The 16392-nt window shown below is 36.1% G+C and overlaps 1 protein-coding gene across 4 annotated transcripts in view; it reads left to right on the plus strand.

The window, feature by feature from the left end:
- CEP192 (centrosomal protein 192) overlaps nucleotides 1–12462 on the plus strand; it is a 58651-nt gene extending 46189 nt beyond the window's left edge. For 3 of the 4 annotated variants that reach the window (XM_014257393.2, XM_005517282.3, XM_014257402.2), the window contains exons 39-44: nucleotides 365–460; nucleotides 1933–2052; nucleotides 5739–5860; nucleotides 6753–6876; nucleotides 7336–7394; nucleotides 11972–12462. In XM_014257393.2, the coding sequence (XP_014112868.2) occupies nucleotides 365–460; nucleotides 1933–2052; nucleotides 5739–5860; nucleotides 6753–6876; nucleotides 7336–7394; nucleotides 11972–12110 (660 nt within the window). In that variant the 3' untranslated portion in view covers nucleotides 12111–12462. Of the gene's footprint in view, nucleotides 1–364; nucleotides 461–1932; nucleotides 2053–5738; nucleotides 5861–6752; nucleotides 6877–7335; nucleotides 7395–7795; nucleotides 7874–11971 lie in introns of all 4 variants that reach the window. The other variant, XM_014257414.2, reaches the window with a different exon arrangement.
- The last annotated feature ends 3930 nt before the right edge of the window (nucleotides 12463–16392 follow it).

Below are 16392 nucleotides of genomic sequence, written 5' to 3' on the forward strand. Positions count from 1 at the left end.
GTCTGAAATGCTGTGATGATTTTTGATTTTAGGCTAGAATTATTATTATGGTCAATTGTTGTGAAATGATGAAAAATGGTTATGTTGCTCTGTTACTGGTACCCCATGGGACTGTATATCATGTTCCAGCCAGTGCACCGCCTCTGAACTGTAAGTCAGCAGTTGTGGTGACTGGGTTTAGCAGTTTCAGTCTTTATTAATTTGCTTTTAGGGAGTCAGTATTAATTTCTTCATTTAAAAGCAATTTAATTGGGTGTATTTTCCTCAGTCTTCTGCAACGGGGGTGTGTTTGTGGGTGTATTGTGTGGTTTGAGGCTATTTTTTTCCTTCTCGTTCTGAATCTGACTCATAAATTCATTTGCAGGATGTGGATGGAAATGGTACTGTTTATAGGGTTCCTTACTCTGCTTTTGGATTTTCCCATGTTTCTGGTGCTCTCGAAGTTCGTGGACAAGAGAAGGTAAACATTTATAAATATTTCAGGCATATTAGTGTGTCTCAATTGTAAAACAAGATCTTAAATGAGAAATAAATTTTATCTGATAATGATAAAATGTTGGCCTTTCAGTTTTGGGTTCTGGAGTGTATCAGGTAGTCTGTATCAGCTTAATTCAGCAGCTGATTCATGCAATCAAAGTAGTTTGATTTCAAAGTGGTTGTGTGTTTTGTGTTACTGTTTGGGAGTTTTTAAGGACAAATTATTTTAGAACAGAAAATGATTTTAAATGCTTTGTAAAATTCCAGAAGAAAATGGCAGATAATTCTGGGTTCTTACAAAACCTAGTGTAAGCACCTGATTCCCTTCCTTGAAGCATTCTTGCTATATTTGTTCAAGAACAGTTGTCTGTTCCTAAAGTTGGTTTCATTTGACTTACAATTTTATTTCTTGGCCAGTAGGGGGTTTCATAACCACAGTTATAAAGCACATCCAAAGATGGACTGAATGGGTTTGTAAGGGTCTTCTCTCACAATGCTGCTTGAGTTTTATCTTTTAATCTTCATTAACACCTAGCTTTTCATTGTTATGGATAATTATGACATTATTTCTATAGAGATGCAATTTGTAAACAATTTACAAGAATAAAAAACTTATTTCTGTCCAGTTTCATAGTAATTTCATAATATTGCAAGCCGTTATTTGAATTTATACAATTGTATTTGCCTTAGCAAACCTAGTTCAGGCCTATTTGAATAAGATTTACATCATTGGGATGCCAGGCTGTGGGCTGGAGCTGATAAGGTACAGTGTCATGATTGGCTGGTTTTTTTTTGGCAGTGGATATGATGTTTGACTAATTCGATATAGTTGTAGTGGTCTATTCTAATCTGCTCCTCTCTCTCTCTCCTCTCAACCTCAGTTCTGAAAACAATGGAACTTTACTCTTGAATTAACCTGGTACAGCACTATACAGAGACAAGCCTTTGTTACATAGGTGACCTTTAAGATTGATCATATTCATGGCTTGCAAGTTGGTTTAAATTTCAGGCCTACTAATAATTGTAGCACAGTGCGCTTACAGATTTGGAGCTGGAGGAGTTGAATGTTCACAACTTAGTTACCAGTTGAAGGAAGTGTTTTTTCAGGTGCACCTATTTTCTTCCTGGTCCTCTTTCTCTCCATTTACTAATAGCAGTAATTGTGCCAGCACTTGCTGACTTTGCTTAAAGCAGATTACCTGAACTCAAATTTTGTTCAAAGTTGCTTGCACAACATATTTCATCCAATTCTTTCTACTTTTGGGCAGAGGAGGACTAGCTAGTTGTATAGTTTTCTGCAAGATCAGCTGTGTAGTCCATGTGTATTCTGTAGTGTGTAAATTTTGTGCTGGCTGAACCATAACTTTGTACAGGTAAAACTGTGAAGGTATGAAGATTCTGAAGATTATTAGTGTTCTGCAAAATTTTTCTTTTTTTTTTTTTTTTTTTTTGTAGGTTGCTGTAATCTTTTCACCTAGAGATAAAGGAGATTACTCCCAGTTCTGGGACCTTGAGTATTACTCAGTTGAAAATCCAAGTAGGAAACACAAATTGAAATTTCAGCTTTCTGGAAATGTGAGTATATAAATGCTATAAGTACTGTCTTGAGCACAGATTTTTTGTGACATCTTGATTTTATTATACACTACTCTTTTGTATATACCTTGGTATATTCTGGAAAAGAACTCAACCTTGCTAGTATTTTTGCTGGGCTAAATTGTATTTTTTTTTCTTATGTTACAAAACCACCTTCGTCTTCTTCCTTATGTGATAATGAATTATCTTTTGGCATTTATGATATAAAACTTTATTTAGCTCAGAGAGAGTAGAGACAAATTTACATTCTAGGGGAATTGTTTCTGTAGACAAAGATTTTTTTTCAGTTTTGTTTAGTTTTTTGTTTGTTGATTTTATTTTTGTAAATAAATAGTGAAGTAACTACCTTTGCTATAATACATAATTCAGTTTTGGAATTTTCAAATATCCATCTTGGAGATGGGTATTTGTATCTCTAATAAAACCTGCTTCAGTATTTTATCAGAGTAACAATGTAGGTGGGAATAATTGTGAAATGTATACATGGGAGCAATTGGGTTTGAGCTCTCCTTTGCTTCCCTGTTGTTCCTCAGCTCAAATATTATGATAAAGCTTGGAAGAAGCAAGTTGGGAGTTGCAACTGATTTCCTGTGCTCTCTCTCCTTAGCTTGCTTTTTATCCCATCTGTGCAAGAGGAATTCACATAGGACAGAGGACTTATTACCATGAGGAAGGGAGAATTCTAATGATTAGTTAAATAAGCTTAATGTGAAGAGCTTTGTACATTCGGCATGGCATGGTTACTATATATGCTTTGCTGTGCTCTTCAGAAGGTTTGACTTTATTTTTTTGAAGAAGTCCACACAAAGATTTGGGATCTTTCTTTAGAGTACTAACCATGCTTCAGTAGTAGGAACCTTACTTAGCCTTCTTGCTGAGGTACCTTACATTTGTTTTGTAGGTTCCTTGTTCTTTCAAAATTAATTGTGTTGAAAGAGTACTTGTAAAAAGGTTTATGTTAAATAACTTTGGATTTTTGGTATGAGAGTCCTGTATAATGTTTGGTTTTAGATGGTTTTTTATTAGGCTTTCATCAAATTCTTTGATCATAATTTTCCTGAAAATGAGGAAATCATTTAAATCATTTGTTTTTTTAAAGCTAGTTGAAATGTGGAGAAGATTAATTCTTTAACAGAACTCTAGAGTTTTAAAGAAGTCTCTTCTTAAAAACGTGACTAGTTGTCAGAGTTGTGCAAATCTTTGAGCAGCATAACTTGATATTAATGCTTTTAAACTACTGTGTCAGATTTGTTCTTAATTTTTTTCGAAGCTGTTAATAATTAGATTTTTATAGAATCTCTGCACATGGGAAAAAAGTTCATAGAAAATATTTGAAATGTGTGTCACGATCATTTTCAGAAAGATTTGAGAAGGAAGTACTGTATTTATCAACTAGGTACAACTACATCTGTTCAGAAGAGGGATCAACGCAGAACATTTAGTGTTGCAGCTTTCAGTTGAGAAGACAAGTGAATCATAATCTGTTGTCTTCTTGGGATCAAGAGTTTAGGCAGTGTTACTAAAACATTTAAAAGGACTGGGAATCTGGTGGTTTTGCTGAGGCAAGGGGCTACAGCTGTGGTTAATGTGACTTCTGATAGAATGAAGTGGGAAGAGTGACTGGCTGTCATTCAGAGTGACTGAGTGGTGTTTATTTATAGCACCACTTCAGAAAAAATGAAAAATTTGGAAGAACTCAGGAAGGAACTAAAAGAACAACATTAATTTAGAAAAAATCAGTGGCACATACCACTTAAATATTTTTCCTGAAAAATTAAAGAACTGTAATTTTGATTATGCTCTACATGTGTTTGCAGTCCTCATCATTGGAAACTATAGTCAGTAGTTCAGATCATGTTGTCTTCAAAACCAGTCCGAGAGACAAAGAAAGGAGGGATTCTTTTGGTGCTGGTCATTCAAACTTAGTTTTTTCTTTTCTTGAAGAACATCTGTTCCTGCTGCTGGGGGCTCTTCGAAGATCATTGAGCTGAGAATGAGTATTGTGCACAGAGTCTTGGACTGCTGTTTAGTTCTATTGCTCCCTTCTGGGTGAACTAGCAACCACCTGCCACAAGGCTAAGGCAGCATCAAAGTCCTGACTGCTGCTTTAGCAAATAGAAAGTTGAGGACTTTGTAAAGAACCCCTGCTATTTTTTGAAGATACTGCAAATGTTGAATGCATGCAGTTTTTTCATTTACATGGTTTACGTACTTTAAAAAGTTACGTAACATACATAAGTAACATTAAATACATTTAAAAGTATCAGGAGCACAATGCTTCATCATCTTTGTGTATCTCAGAAGTGAGAGGAGCGAAAACCTTTTTAAGCTCTGTGAGAAAAATAATTCCAATTTTCAAGCTATACAAACCTGTATTCCTGAGGTGTCTGTGGAGCTGCAGCATTCAGTTGCAACCATTTGGAGTGTTAATGCCCTGCTCTCATTTAAAACAGCAGAAGTAGTACAGACTGTGGTAAAGCAAGCAGTATTTCAACATGCTCTTATAAAGACTGGGGTAACTTCTGATCATTTTCCATAATGTACCTTATTCTCATGCAGTCAACTTGCCTTTTGATAAATTAGAATTTGAATGATAACAGAGCCATGATGCCCATTGTTTTTCACTAGGTGGAAAAATAAAACCTCTTGAAACAAGACACATGTGCAAATCCCTTCTTGTCTTTATTGGGTTCTACTGGGGTTCATGGGTTATTTGCAACTGAAAAATGTATCCTTTAAAATTAAGATTTTTTTTTTTTTTATGGCTGCTGCTATTTCTGACAGACTGATTAGCAGCTCTTTCAATAGAAGAAATGAATGTCTTAAAGACAAGTTTGTCATAGCAGCTCTATTGAAGATGAATCTATTTTTTTCATCTTCCCTGCGTCAGGGAATCAACTACTTGTCTAAAACGTCAGCACCATTTCAAAAATTGACATAATGTTGTACAACCATAAGTGTAGGAGGTTCTTTTGGTTCTTTAACTTTGTTTAAGATGTTGTGACCCAAGGGGACTCCAAAGAATATCTGGCAAGATTCACTAAGCAACACAGAATTTGAAATTGGTTGTTTGTCCAGTTATTCCCATTGGGTGATCTGGTCTCCTTGTGTTAGAATACCCTAAATGGGGGTCTTGGTGATGGTAAATATTTTGGCCTAATTTCTGAACGCAGAAAATACCATATAGTACATTATCTGATTCTGTCTCTCTGGAGAGGCCTTTCTTTGAGAAAGATGTATTGTTCATAGTAAAAAATTATTACAATGCTTTTTGCTGTTTTGAGAATTCAGATTATAATGCTGACTTACGTCTTTCTGAGCAGTTGTTTAGCCAACTTGGTTGTTCTTGAGGCATATGGGCATAATATCTGCAGAGGAAGTGAGGGGTTTTTTGGCTTCTAGTAAAATCTTGGTTGCTTGCAGCCTTTTTGAGATTCCACCTGCACTGCTAGTTTGTTGTGAATTGTCTTGTAATAAATAAGTATTTGTAAAGCACAGAAGCTGTTGACATAGTCCTCTAAATAATTGCTTCCATCTCTCATGCTCCTGAAAGATTATTCTATAAATAAAAAGTCTTGGATTGGGTAAGGGGAATGGCTTACATTCCTGAATACTTAAGTACTTTTGAACTCAAAGTTTACAGTCTTCTCTGGTTTTGCCAATAGAGTACTAAAGCAGAAAATGAAACACCAGTTGTGAAGTCTTCTCCAAGTGCCCTTACAAAAACTGAGCTTCGAGTTACACCAGAAAGGAAAGCTTACTCTGAAGGCCAACCAAAAAGAATAAGGTATGTATGGACAAAACCTGACAAGAGTGTGTCTGTGGCTGGGTAAAAGGGTGTGGGAGTAGAGCCCAGCCCCACAACCAAAACCTTTTTTACTGTCAGGACATCTGTGTGGTGGAACAGGCTTCACAGAGAGTCTGTGCTGTCTGTCTGTCCTCAAAGCTTTTTGGGATTTAACTGGACAGCTTGCTCTGACGTCACATCTGACCCTGACTGGAGCAAGAGGTTGAACTAGAGCCCATCTGAGTATCTTCTGTCCTGAATGATCCTATGATTCTATGTTAGAGTAAGCAGCTGTAAAAAATAGACTTGCCAAAATCTCTTTGTGGATTTGTATTGTTCAGTCTTCCATGCTTTTTCTTTTCAGTTGAGTTTCTAAGCTGTCTAACTATGATATGCTGTGGTAAATGAACTGGTACTGGCAGTAGAATTTAGTGTACACTTTTTGTATATTTGCCTGTTGGACATCCCAACTGACTGTAAAGTCAATTCTGAGAAAACCACTATACTGCATGTCTTAACCTTGCTGTATTAAGTTAATTGTCAGTGCTCTTACTATAAGATGATGTGAATATAGCAGAAGAGTAAAATGTTTGGTTAAACCTGCAATCTTTGATAAGACTCTAAGTCTCTGGTAAAGCATATGGGGGAAAAACTCAGACTGTGAAAGTGTGTGTTAGTAAATTCCTGTATATTTATGCCACAGTGATGCTTTTATTCTTTCTTAAAATATCTTGCATATAAAACTGAAGGTGAGAGAGTTGATGTTTTCTGGTTCTTTCCATTTTTCCTGATTTATTCTCTGAAAATACAACTGTTACTTCAAGTATGCACTCAATATACACAGATCATACAGGTCAGAAATGTTAATATCTTAATCCCTTTTGCAAATCAGACAAAAAGAGGTCATTCAAGGGGTATATGCACCAGAAGATGTCTACGTTTTTCCTCTAACCAGAGTTGGGGAAGCATGCACATTAAAGGTCCATTTGCGGAATAACTCCTGCACAACACACATGGTGAGTTTGGCAGACTTCATCTTAAACAGATACTTGTAAGTCCTTTCAATTGCTCAGCTGCACTCTTTTTTTTCTCTTTAACTCTCGACAAAAATTACAGTCATACACATCTTAGTTTGCTAGTTCCAAAAGTCAATATTTGAAGAATTTTGATGTATAATTTTTCTTTTTTGTCTGACTAACTGAATGTATTTGTAATAAATTAATACGAAAATATGGTAGATCATAGTTTGTATAGGTTTTTTATTATTCTAATTCACTGATTTTAATTTTTTAACTTCATTAAAATATTAAAATAAGATTTTTTCCTTACTGTCCACAAATGTGGGCAGTCTTTATTTTTAAACCTTGGGTGTGTGTAAAGCTGTATTTGTAAGTGGATTATCTTACACTTGTCAGAAGTTGAATATGATGGGCTTAAATATAGTGCACTTTTAAGCATTTTGTATTAAATTACAGCTGAAATTTGTAAATCCCAGAGAGCCTTTCTACATCAAGCACTTGAAATACTCTCTAAGGTGAGTAATGCATATGCTAACATTCTCTCCTAACAAAAAAATGAACCAAGTAATTCAGTAAGATAAATATCTTCTGCGTATGTATAGTGCTAAAATGTACATATAAATATTCTGGATGCTTTTGTTTATAGTTACTGGTTTGGGGAGGGGGGGTGGGGTGGGGTGAGGCTTTTTTTTGTTGGGGTTCTTTTTTATTTTTTTTTTCTGCTAAACTGTACTCTCTAATCTCTGTTTGAAGCAGAATGAGCCCACACAGTTATTTCTGCATTTGCCGATTTCTTCCCTGCAAATTGTTTCTAACAGTGCTGCTGCTTTTAATGTTAAGCCTAATGCTTCATGTAACCATTTGGCATGCTGTGCACAATCAAGTCATTCCTTCATTTATACTTTCTGCACAACAGACCAAGCAAATTGCCTTCATCATGCTTCTAATTTGACAAACCTGCAGAGCTGCATCGAAGATTCTGTGCAACCACAAGGTTTGAGCAGCCACTGGAATTGTCTGGTCTTACCAACTATTTCAGCATTTTACCTGCATAAAAGAAATTTTTAAGTTAGTGATAACAATCCCTGAAAATAAACCCAGTCATCTGTGGAGTTCATTACAACAAGTGTGTGACAGTAGTATTAGTCATCTCTTCAAGAAGTACATGCTCATTTGCAACAGTGGGATTGTCAGGATGTAGAAATGCAACCATTTCATTACAAGTGGTACAGCATACATTCTCAAACAGGTTCCCATTTTAAACACAGGAAAGCTAAGGGTGTAGAGAGCAGCAATTTTGAGCAAATCATAAATGGAGTTAGATATTCTGCCTCCTAATCTGCTCCACATTTATCAAAAAGACAGGGCTGTAGTGGTGCTAGCCAGAGGTATTCAAAGTATTCTTAAGGCCACTTTTCAGTGCCAAGTGTTGTAGCTTCTCTCAGGCTTGTGTTAGTGCTTCAATTTAAATGTCATCTTTTTATTAAGTATTTCACGTGAGATGGCACAGAAGGGTTTTTTATGGGTGTAGTGACCAGGATGAGATCTATCCAAATAAAGACTAGGCCTATCTGAGGCTGTACAGTAGCAGACAAAGGACAAGATAACTTGATTAAGCCATCCTTGACAAAAAAAAATAAGTAACTTCACTGGCAGATACTTTGATGTTTCAAAAATATTTTTGAGGAATGCCGTAAAAACTATATGTGTAAAAATTTTCTGCAAGAGATTATGAACTCCTACAGGATTTATCTGAAGTAGACTTAAGTTTAAAAGTCAGTCTACTTTTTTTATTCCTACTAACTTTGGCAGTTTTTTCTTTGGTGTAAATACCAGCTTTACTTATCTTTTAAAAAAAATAATTTCTCTGAAGACAACATAGTGCTCTCCCATTTATGAACATAAGGCACAGAAGATTTGCTTGACTTGAATAGATGCTTTTTAAAAAGTTTTAAAAGTGTTTTAAATGGCTTTTATTTGAGAATAGCATCCAGGAGGATATCAATAAAGCTGCTGTCAGCTGTTTCCTTCTAAAATTTGGCATCTTAGGAAGTAATGTTCAGAACTAATTGGATGAGAAGACTCTTTGCAGGAACTTGGAATATTAGTCTGTAAATATGAGAATAAGAGTAGAAAGTACTATCTACCTATATGTTTTTTGCCAAAAAAGTGTAATGTAATGTACTAAACATGATCTATTGCATACTCTTAAGTTTGAGGGCCAAATTTAAAAGTAATCCTGTATAATCAAGTTTTAAATCTAGATAAAGGAAGTGAAACTTTGTATCTAATATCAGGAGTCTTGACCTTCAGAATCTGGTGTAGTGTTTTTGCCAGTTCTTCAATTGGTTATTGAAGAATGCTATCCCAATTACCAGTACATAGCACTGCTGTTGAATTCTGTCTGGTATTTACACTCAAAAGAATTCTATTTCTTGACAGATTAGAATTTTTTTTTACTGAAAGGAAAATACTTTTAACAATATGATTCTTAAGTGATACAAGCATATGAATTAAGCATTAAAAAAGTGGCGAATTTCTGTTTCTGGAAGGACTACCAAGTTGCTATGCCTACTTAAAGCTTGAAAGCAAAAGTGTCACAGTTTTATTGCTTTCAGAAGCCATCTGATTACAGGGTAGTATATGTTCCAGATACTACTAAAAAGATAAAACTGTTTGTTGGGTTGTTACCTTCACTAATTACTTTGGGTGTGAATGGTCACTGTTCATTGATGAACCATCTGCTTATTAAGGCTTAAACTGGGCTAACTGCCTGTACTCTTCTTTTTCAATTTATTGCAGTGTTGTGTTTTGAGGATTAGAGGATTAGTTTGTCTGTGAAGAAGGCTTCAGGCACACCTGACTTTTCAGAAATACTACTTGAAGTTGGTGCAACAGCCTGTAAAGGCCATACACTATTCAGAGACTGAGGTGCAGGCATAGTGGCAAGTTTGAAATAAGAGTTTTTTTAAGAGAAAAACAGTTAACTGCAGCAGAATTCTACTTGTCATGAAACTATAGTTTCTAATTACTGTACTTGAGAAAAATCTTCCAGGTTGCTTAACTTCTGAGAACATTTATGTTATGGAGTAGCCCAAAGAGCTGTTATATCTCGAGTCTGAACTTTACAGCTTTGTTGGCCAAGAAAATGAAAATAGCATCTTTCCCTTTCGGTTAGGAAGCAAGTCTTGATGAAGCAAGTGATGAGTCTTATCTCAATAATGAGAAATCAGACTGCTACAAAACAGACTACATAATGTCTGACTTACTCTGCTTGTAGGGAAGAATAATAATGTGTTTAACCCCCACCAAATGGACACCTGAATTTAGAGATCAAGAGGAATTTAATATAGCTGTCATTTGCTAAGAAACTGCTCTGCCTCAGTACCATTGAGGTACATATTCTGGAAATTAATATTTGACAGCCAGATGTGGCCATCTTTTTGAACTTACTGTTCAAAAGTAACTTACTGTTAACTTACTTAACTAACTTACACTGTATCAAAACTTAATACTAAGTTTCAGTATGGTCATATTGTTCTTTTTGAGTAAGTGTTATCTAATATATCAGGGAGCACACATGTATTATTTTGGAGATGATACAGACTTCTGCATCTCTTCTGGCTTTCTACTGAATTTACTTTTACTTCTGTGAATTCTCAGGTGGCCTAGTTATATGCAGCTTCACACTCTATTCCTAGAAAACTTATGTTTTCAAACATAATGCATGTTACGGATTAAATAGTCATACTGATGTCCTTCACTTTAAATAATTAATTTTTTTTTTTAATGAGCTGAGTAAATAACTCCAACTTGTATATCATAGATGGTTAAAAAGACAGACAATGCCAGATTTGTTATACAACACTTGGCAGTCGAGTATGAGACATGAAACTGATTTGGTTGTATTCCTTTGGTGCACTGTTAATTGTAGTTCACTACAGTACAATGAGTACTTTATTTTTGTATTAACCTGATAAAAAAAATACAATACCATACCAGTCTTTATTCTAAATGTGTGGACTCTTATTTGATTGACCAGGACATTGTTAAAAAAAAAATACCTGGAAATTGCTGGTGTGGTTAATCAGCACTAAGGATCATAGTAGAAAATAAAAATTGTGTGTAGGGCAGGTATGACTTCAGATATAGGTCAGGGGTAGAGTAGAAGGGTAAAAGCACAGACTGATTATGATAAGTTGGATTAGTATAGAGAAAAGGAGTATGAAAAGGTAGGAACACAGTGAGAAAAAAACGGGAAATAAGCACATTCCAGAGGACTTTGCGTAATACTATATGCTGTTAAGGAAAGAAAATTGACGGTATAGTAAAAGCAAACAAAACAGTATTTTCTTTTTCTAGTAAGTGATGCTGTTCATAATTCCTTATTTCAGTATGTGCCTGTTACTGCTACCTGTTTCAGTGCTGGATATTTCTATTGGATGCCATGGAATCCAAAAGACTGCCACTCAAAATTTTCAGCTATTGCTTGTACAGCTTATATTTTTAAATAATTCAGTCTAGGCTTTTGACAATTAACAAACACTCATTACATTTGGTATGTTATTATGTAATACAAATAGAAGAGGAATTATGTAAAAAGGTGTAGAATTTCTAAAATGTTGTTTGAGGATGGACGCATTGATTTACAGTTATTCAGAAAAATATTTCTTAATGTGGAAGCAGTTAGGAGTAGTACAAATTTTTAGCTTCAAATGCATGAATTTCAAATAAGAGTTGGAAATTTTAGTGTACTTGTGTGATGTTTGAAGGGAAGAAATGTAGTAATTTTGCTCTAAATAAAGTTTATGCACTGTCAATATTGCTAAGAGACAGACCAAACTTATCAAGGTAAACTAGCAGCAATAAAGTATTGTATTACTTTGTATAATCAGAAGGAAAAAATTACCTTGAAGATCAAAGTCCTTCAGAAGAAAAATAGATAACCTAATCTATAAAAATAAATTTGATGATCCAGTCCACATCCAGTATACCCTTTTGATGAAAATACAGACTAGACAAGAATTTGCCTATCAGGTAGTATTTATTATTTGTTTATTAACAATGATTTTTCCCATAATTGCCTTTTTAGATCCTGTCATTACATCACTGTGCCAGTCCAGTTCAAGCCAAAGGCAGAAGGAATGTTTGAAGACGTCTTCATTGTGCTGACAGCCAAATATGGCCCAATTAATATTCGGCTATATGGTAAAGCCATTGCAAAAAAATAGTCAGAACAGTTTTGTGACTGTTTATAACAGTTTATAGCAGTTCATAACATTTAAAATATTCAAAAAAATTTTACAACATTTCCATACTAATGTCCTACTTGTTTTGCCCTGTGATGCTGCTTTGATGAAAAGTCTTCTGTAAGTTGAATTATGGTGCTTGTTTTATAAATCTGTTTTGATAGTAAAAACATTGAGAAATAACACTGTATGTTTTAAAGTTATCTTTTTATAATTTATGTTTCTGCACTTTTAAAGCAAATGGAAATTTTGTATTTTTGCATTTATTTGAAATAGCTAGATACTGTTATATTTTAAGTATTGTAGATTCAGAAATAAAATCTATGTGTAAACAGCTGATTCTACCTGATTTCTGTTGGTTTTAGAGGATTATTTGCTGTAGGTGAGGGATCAAGCTGCCTTCTCTCAGACAATGGTAAGTTTTTGGGGGCCTGTGGGGGAACAGGGGGAGGCATTGCAGTCCAGAAAGCTGACCTGTTAATATCACGTTTCCATAAGGTAATGCTGGGATCTGGCAATCATCCCCTCCTGTTTCACACAGTTCAGTGGCAGGCATAAGCACTGTTTTTAACTCTAACAACGTGAAAACAATGTAAATTTTAACATGGGCAATAGTGTCTTCAGTCTTCCAGAGTTCTGCATCATACCCAATATTCTGTCTCTGAAAGTCCTACAAAGATATTACTTTGAGAAATGACATAAGCCTGTCAACTTAGTGGTTCAATTCTATTTCCTCAGTATCTGCCACCAGACAAGTAAGGATGGGAGGTAGAATCCCACCTTTCTTTCACATTTATTGGCCTGTTTGTGAATTCAGCTGTTCACATTTTTTAACCCTTTTGACACTTTCCACAGCTCCATGTGGTAGCAAGTTCTAAAAGTTCTCTGTATATTCCCTTAAGAAAATTTGTTTTTTCTATGATAAACTGGATTATTTCTGATTTAATTGAGTACTCTCCAGTTCTTATATTGTAGCAGTCATTGAACAACAGTTCCACTATCCCCTTTCCCATTGTTACCATATCATAGAAGAGTTTGGGTTTGAAGGGAACTTTACAGGTCGTCCACCACCTCTGCCCTGGACAGGAACAACTTTAACTAGACCAGGTTGTTCAGAGCCCAATCCAATATGACCTGAAGTTTTGTTTACATGAATAGGATGTCTTCCACTGCTTTGGGCAACCTGTTCCCAGGATATAATTGGCTTTCTGGGCTCCAAGTGCACATTGCCAGCTCATATGCAGCCTCTCTCTCACTAGCACCCAAGCTGTCCTTGGCAGGGCTGCTCTTGATCTGTTCATTCCTGTGAATGATACCAGAGGTTGCCCTGACCCAGACACAGCCCCTTGCACTTGGTCTTGTTAAACCTCAAGAGACTCCCATGTGCCCACTTTATGAGCTCGTCCAGGTTCCTCTGGCTGGTCTCCCGTCCCTCAGGTCTGTCAGCTGCACTGCTCAGCTTGGTGTCTGCAAACCTGCTGAGGGTGCACTCGATCCCTTCTTCTGTATCATTAATGAAGATATTAAGTAACACGGGTCCCAATATGGATCTTTGAGGGACACCATTTGTCACTGGTGCCCGCTGGTCACTCTGAGCCATTGATCACTACCCTCTGGATATGACCAATTTCTTAGCCAGCTAGCAGCCCACCCATCAAATCCATCTCTCTCCAATTTAGAGAGAAGGATGTTGTGTCAAGGGCTTTAAAGAGTCAACATTTGTAACCCTTCCCTTGTTCACTGATGTGGTCACTCCATAGTAGAAGGCCATCAGGTTGTTTAAACAGGATTTCCCTTTGGTCAAGGGTGCTGCCTGTCTCAAGTCACTTCCCTGTCCTCCATATGTTTTAGCATAGCTGCTAGGAGGAGCTGTTCCATGGTTTTCCCTGGCACAGATGTGAGGCTGATGGGTCAGTAGTTCCTGGGCTCCTCCTTTCTACCCTTTAAAAAAGCTGGTGTAATGTTGCCCTTTTTTCAGTCACCTGGGACTTCACCATCATGACTTTTCAAATACCATGTTTATAGCCTTTGGCTTTGTCTTGTATTTTATTTTTGTAGCATGGAGCTTTATGGTCAAAGTTGCTTTAAGATAGAAGTGCAGTTTTTTTGACAGCATTGTTCTGTCATAGCATATGTACATCATTCCCTTCTTCAGGTTTGTAGGAGTGTGAGTGAAATTCATTTTAGTAGGAGGTTGTTGGTTTAGCAGAATTTTCAAACAACTGAAATGTGAAAAAGCAAGGAGGAAAATCTTGAAGTACTCTCTGCATTGCCTTTGATATATGCCATCAGTGTTAAGTAAAAGGATACTAAGTATACTAAAGCTGCTGTTTCTTAGCAGTCTGGGAACCAGGAAAGGAATATTTATTAAAAGAAATTAAACTAGAGATGATAAGTCTTGTCACCTCCTTTTTCTCCCAACATGTAAGTTCCTGTCTGTGAGATACTGTGACTATGTTCCTTTTGCCCTCTTTCTGCCAGATGTTCAGTGTTTCCTTAACTGATGCAATGCCTGTACTTCTGAATACAGAATTGGAATAGAGGGAATCTTCTGCTTGCTGCCTTACCTCAACAGGCTTGGCTGCTTCATTTGAGAAAGACCTTAGTGTACAAAAGCCTATGTCTGTTCAGTTTCAGAAGCACAATTGGAAGTCTCTTCCAAAGCTGGAAAAAAGACCAAGCTGCCTTTGAGTTACAATAAGAAGCCCTGACTTTGGATAATTAAGTATTTGGTGTAAATTCAGAATTGTCTTGTGTTCTGTTCCTGTGGTAGGCCTGCTGTCTGTGACTGTTCATGCTTCTGTTAGGGGCTTTTCTTGAGTTCTTGATATGAGAAGAATTGGGAAGAAAGAATTCCTATGTTTTCTCCTTGGTTGGATGCAAGGGAGGAAAAGGATGCAGGATGTGCTGCTGTGAATACTCTGGTGAACTATACTTGTGTGCATAAATATGTAAATATATATGGGCGAAACACATCTGAGCAAATGACCTGTCCTCATTATCCAAGAGAATCCTTGTTTGCAGGTGGTGTGAATTATTTTGGTATCTGTTCGCAGCCCGCTGTGCTTGTTTCACTCCCAATAATGACTGTCTTTGCAGTCACTTCAAACCGGTTCCATTCCTACTCCACAAAATGAGATTGCTTCCTTTCCCCACGGTTGCTTTATTTATGTAATAAACTTCTGTAGTCAAGATGATCTTGCTTTGATTTGTCCAGTGCTCACTGTGAAGAAGTCCTGATTTCTGTCTACAGTGATACAGAAAAATAGAATAAAAATAGAATAATTCCGTCCAGAATTTTATTTGATTAAGATTTTAAGCTGTAATACTTTTAATAAAGCAGATTAAGTATAATTCTTTTCTCATTTTGATCTTTGAAAGCTTTGAAACTTTTTTGCAATTTTCTCGTGTTGTTGGCTGCAATCTTTTTTTCTCAGACTGGCAAGATTGACTCAAACACCCCAAGCAGCAAACTTAAAAAAATCCCAAACAAACCTGAAACGATGTCTTTTTAATTACAGTTATCTAACTTGTTGATTTAAAGACCAGTCAGAGAGGAAATTCAGAAATAAATAATTTTTAAAAATTCATTAAGTGTCTATCGTTGAGGATGTCTGTGTACCTGTTCAACCTAATTGGGATATTAGTAATCATAATTATTCAAGAGCTTTGTGAAGTTTTCACATCATTGACTACAAATGGAGTTATAATACATTCTGTACACGTGCTTCAGTGTGTTTTGGAGATTGTTGCCCTGGCATCTGAAACTAATTAGCGTTCAGAAAACCTCATAGAGGTGCATATCAAGGCTTGGCTGTCTAGAAGATTATTTTGATTATATAAAAGCTTAAAATGGTAAAGAGAATTTTGTGAGTGTTTTTTGATATATAAAGTAAATTACTGGGGGCAGTGCTGGCCTTTTGAAATAGAATACTAAGTACTCTGGGCATTTCTTTTGTAGGAATGCCTGGAAGGTAAGATGCTGGTATATTCTTGCTCCTATGATTTGTGGAGGAGTTTGGGGGTGGGGGGGTAACAAAGTTCACCATGAGGTTAGTAGGTTATGTATCTTACGTATGTGAAACATGTTAGCTTTCTATACTGCAGCACCTTTGGAAATGAGCAAAGGCATTCTGGGAACAAAAGTCCTTGGAAGCCAGTGAGAGAGTAGCAGGTGACATAAGATCAAGTGTCCCTGGTACTGTAATGGAGTATCCTGACTTTCATTCACAGCTATCTTGTTCTACCTTATTTCAAGAAACCT

Source organism: Pseudopodoces humilis, chromosome 1, assembly GCF_049639895.1.
Source record: "Pseudopodoces humilis isolate 2021_Gansu_Grassland_sample_001 chromosome 1, ASM4963989v1, whole genome shotgun sequence".
NCBI lineage: Eukaryota > Metazoa > Chordata > Aves > Passeriformes > Paridae > Pseudopodoces > Pseudopodoces humilis.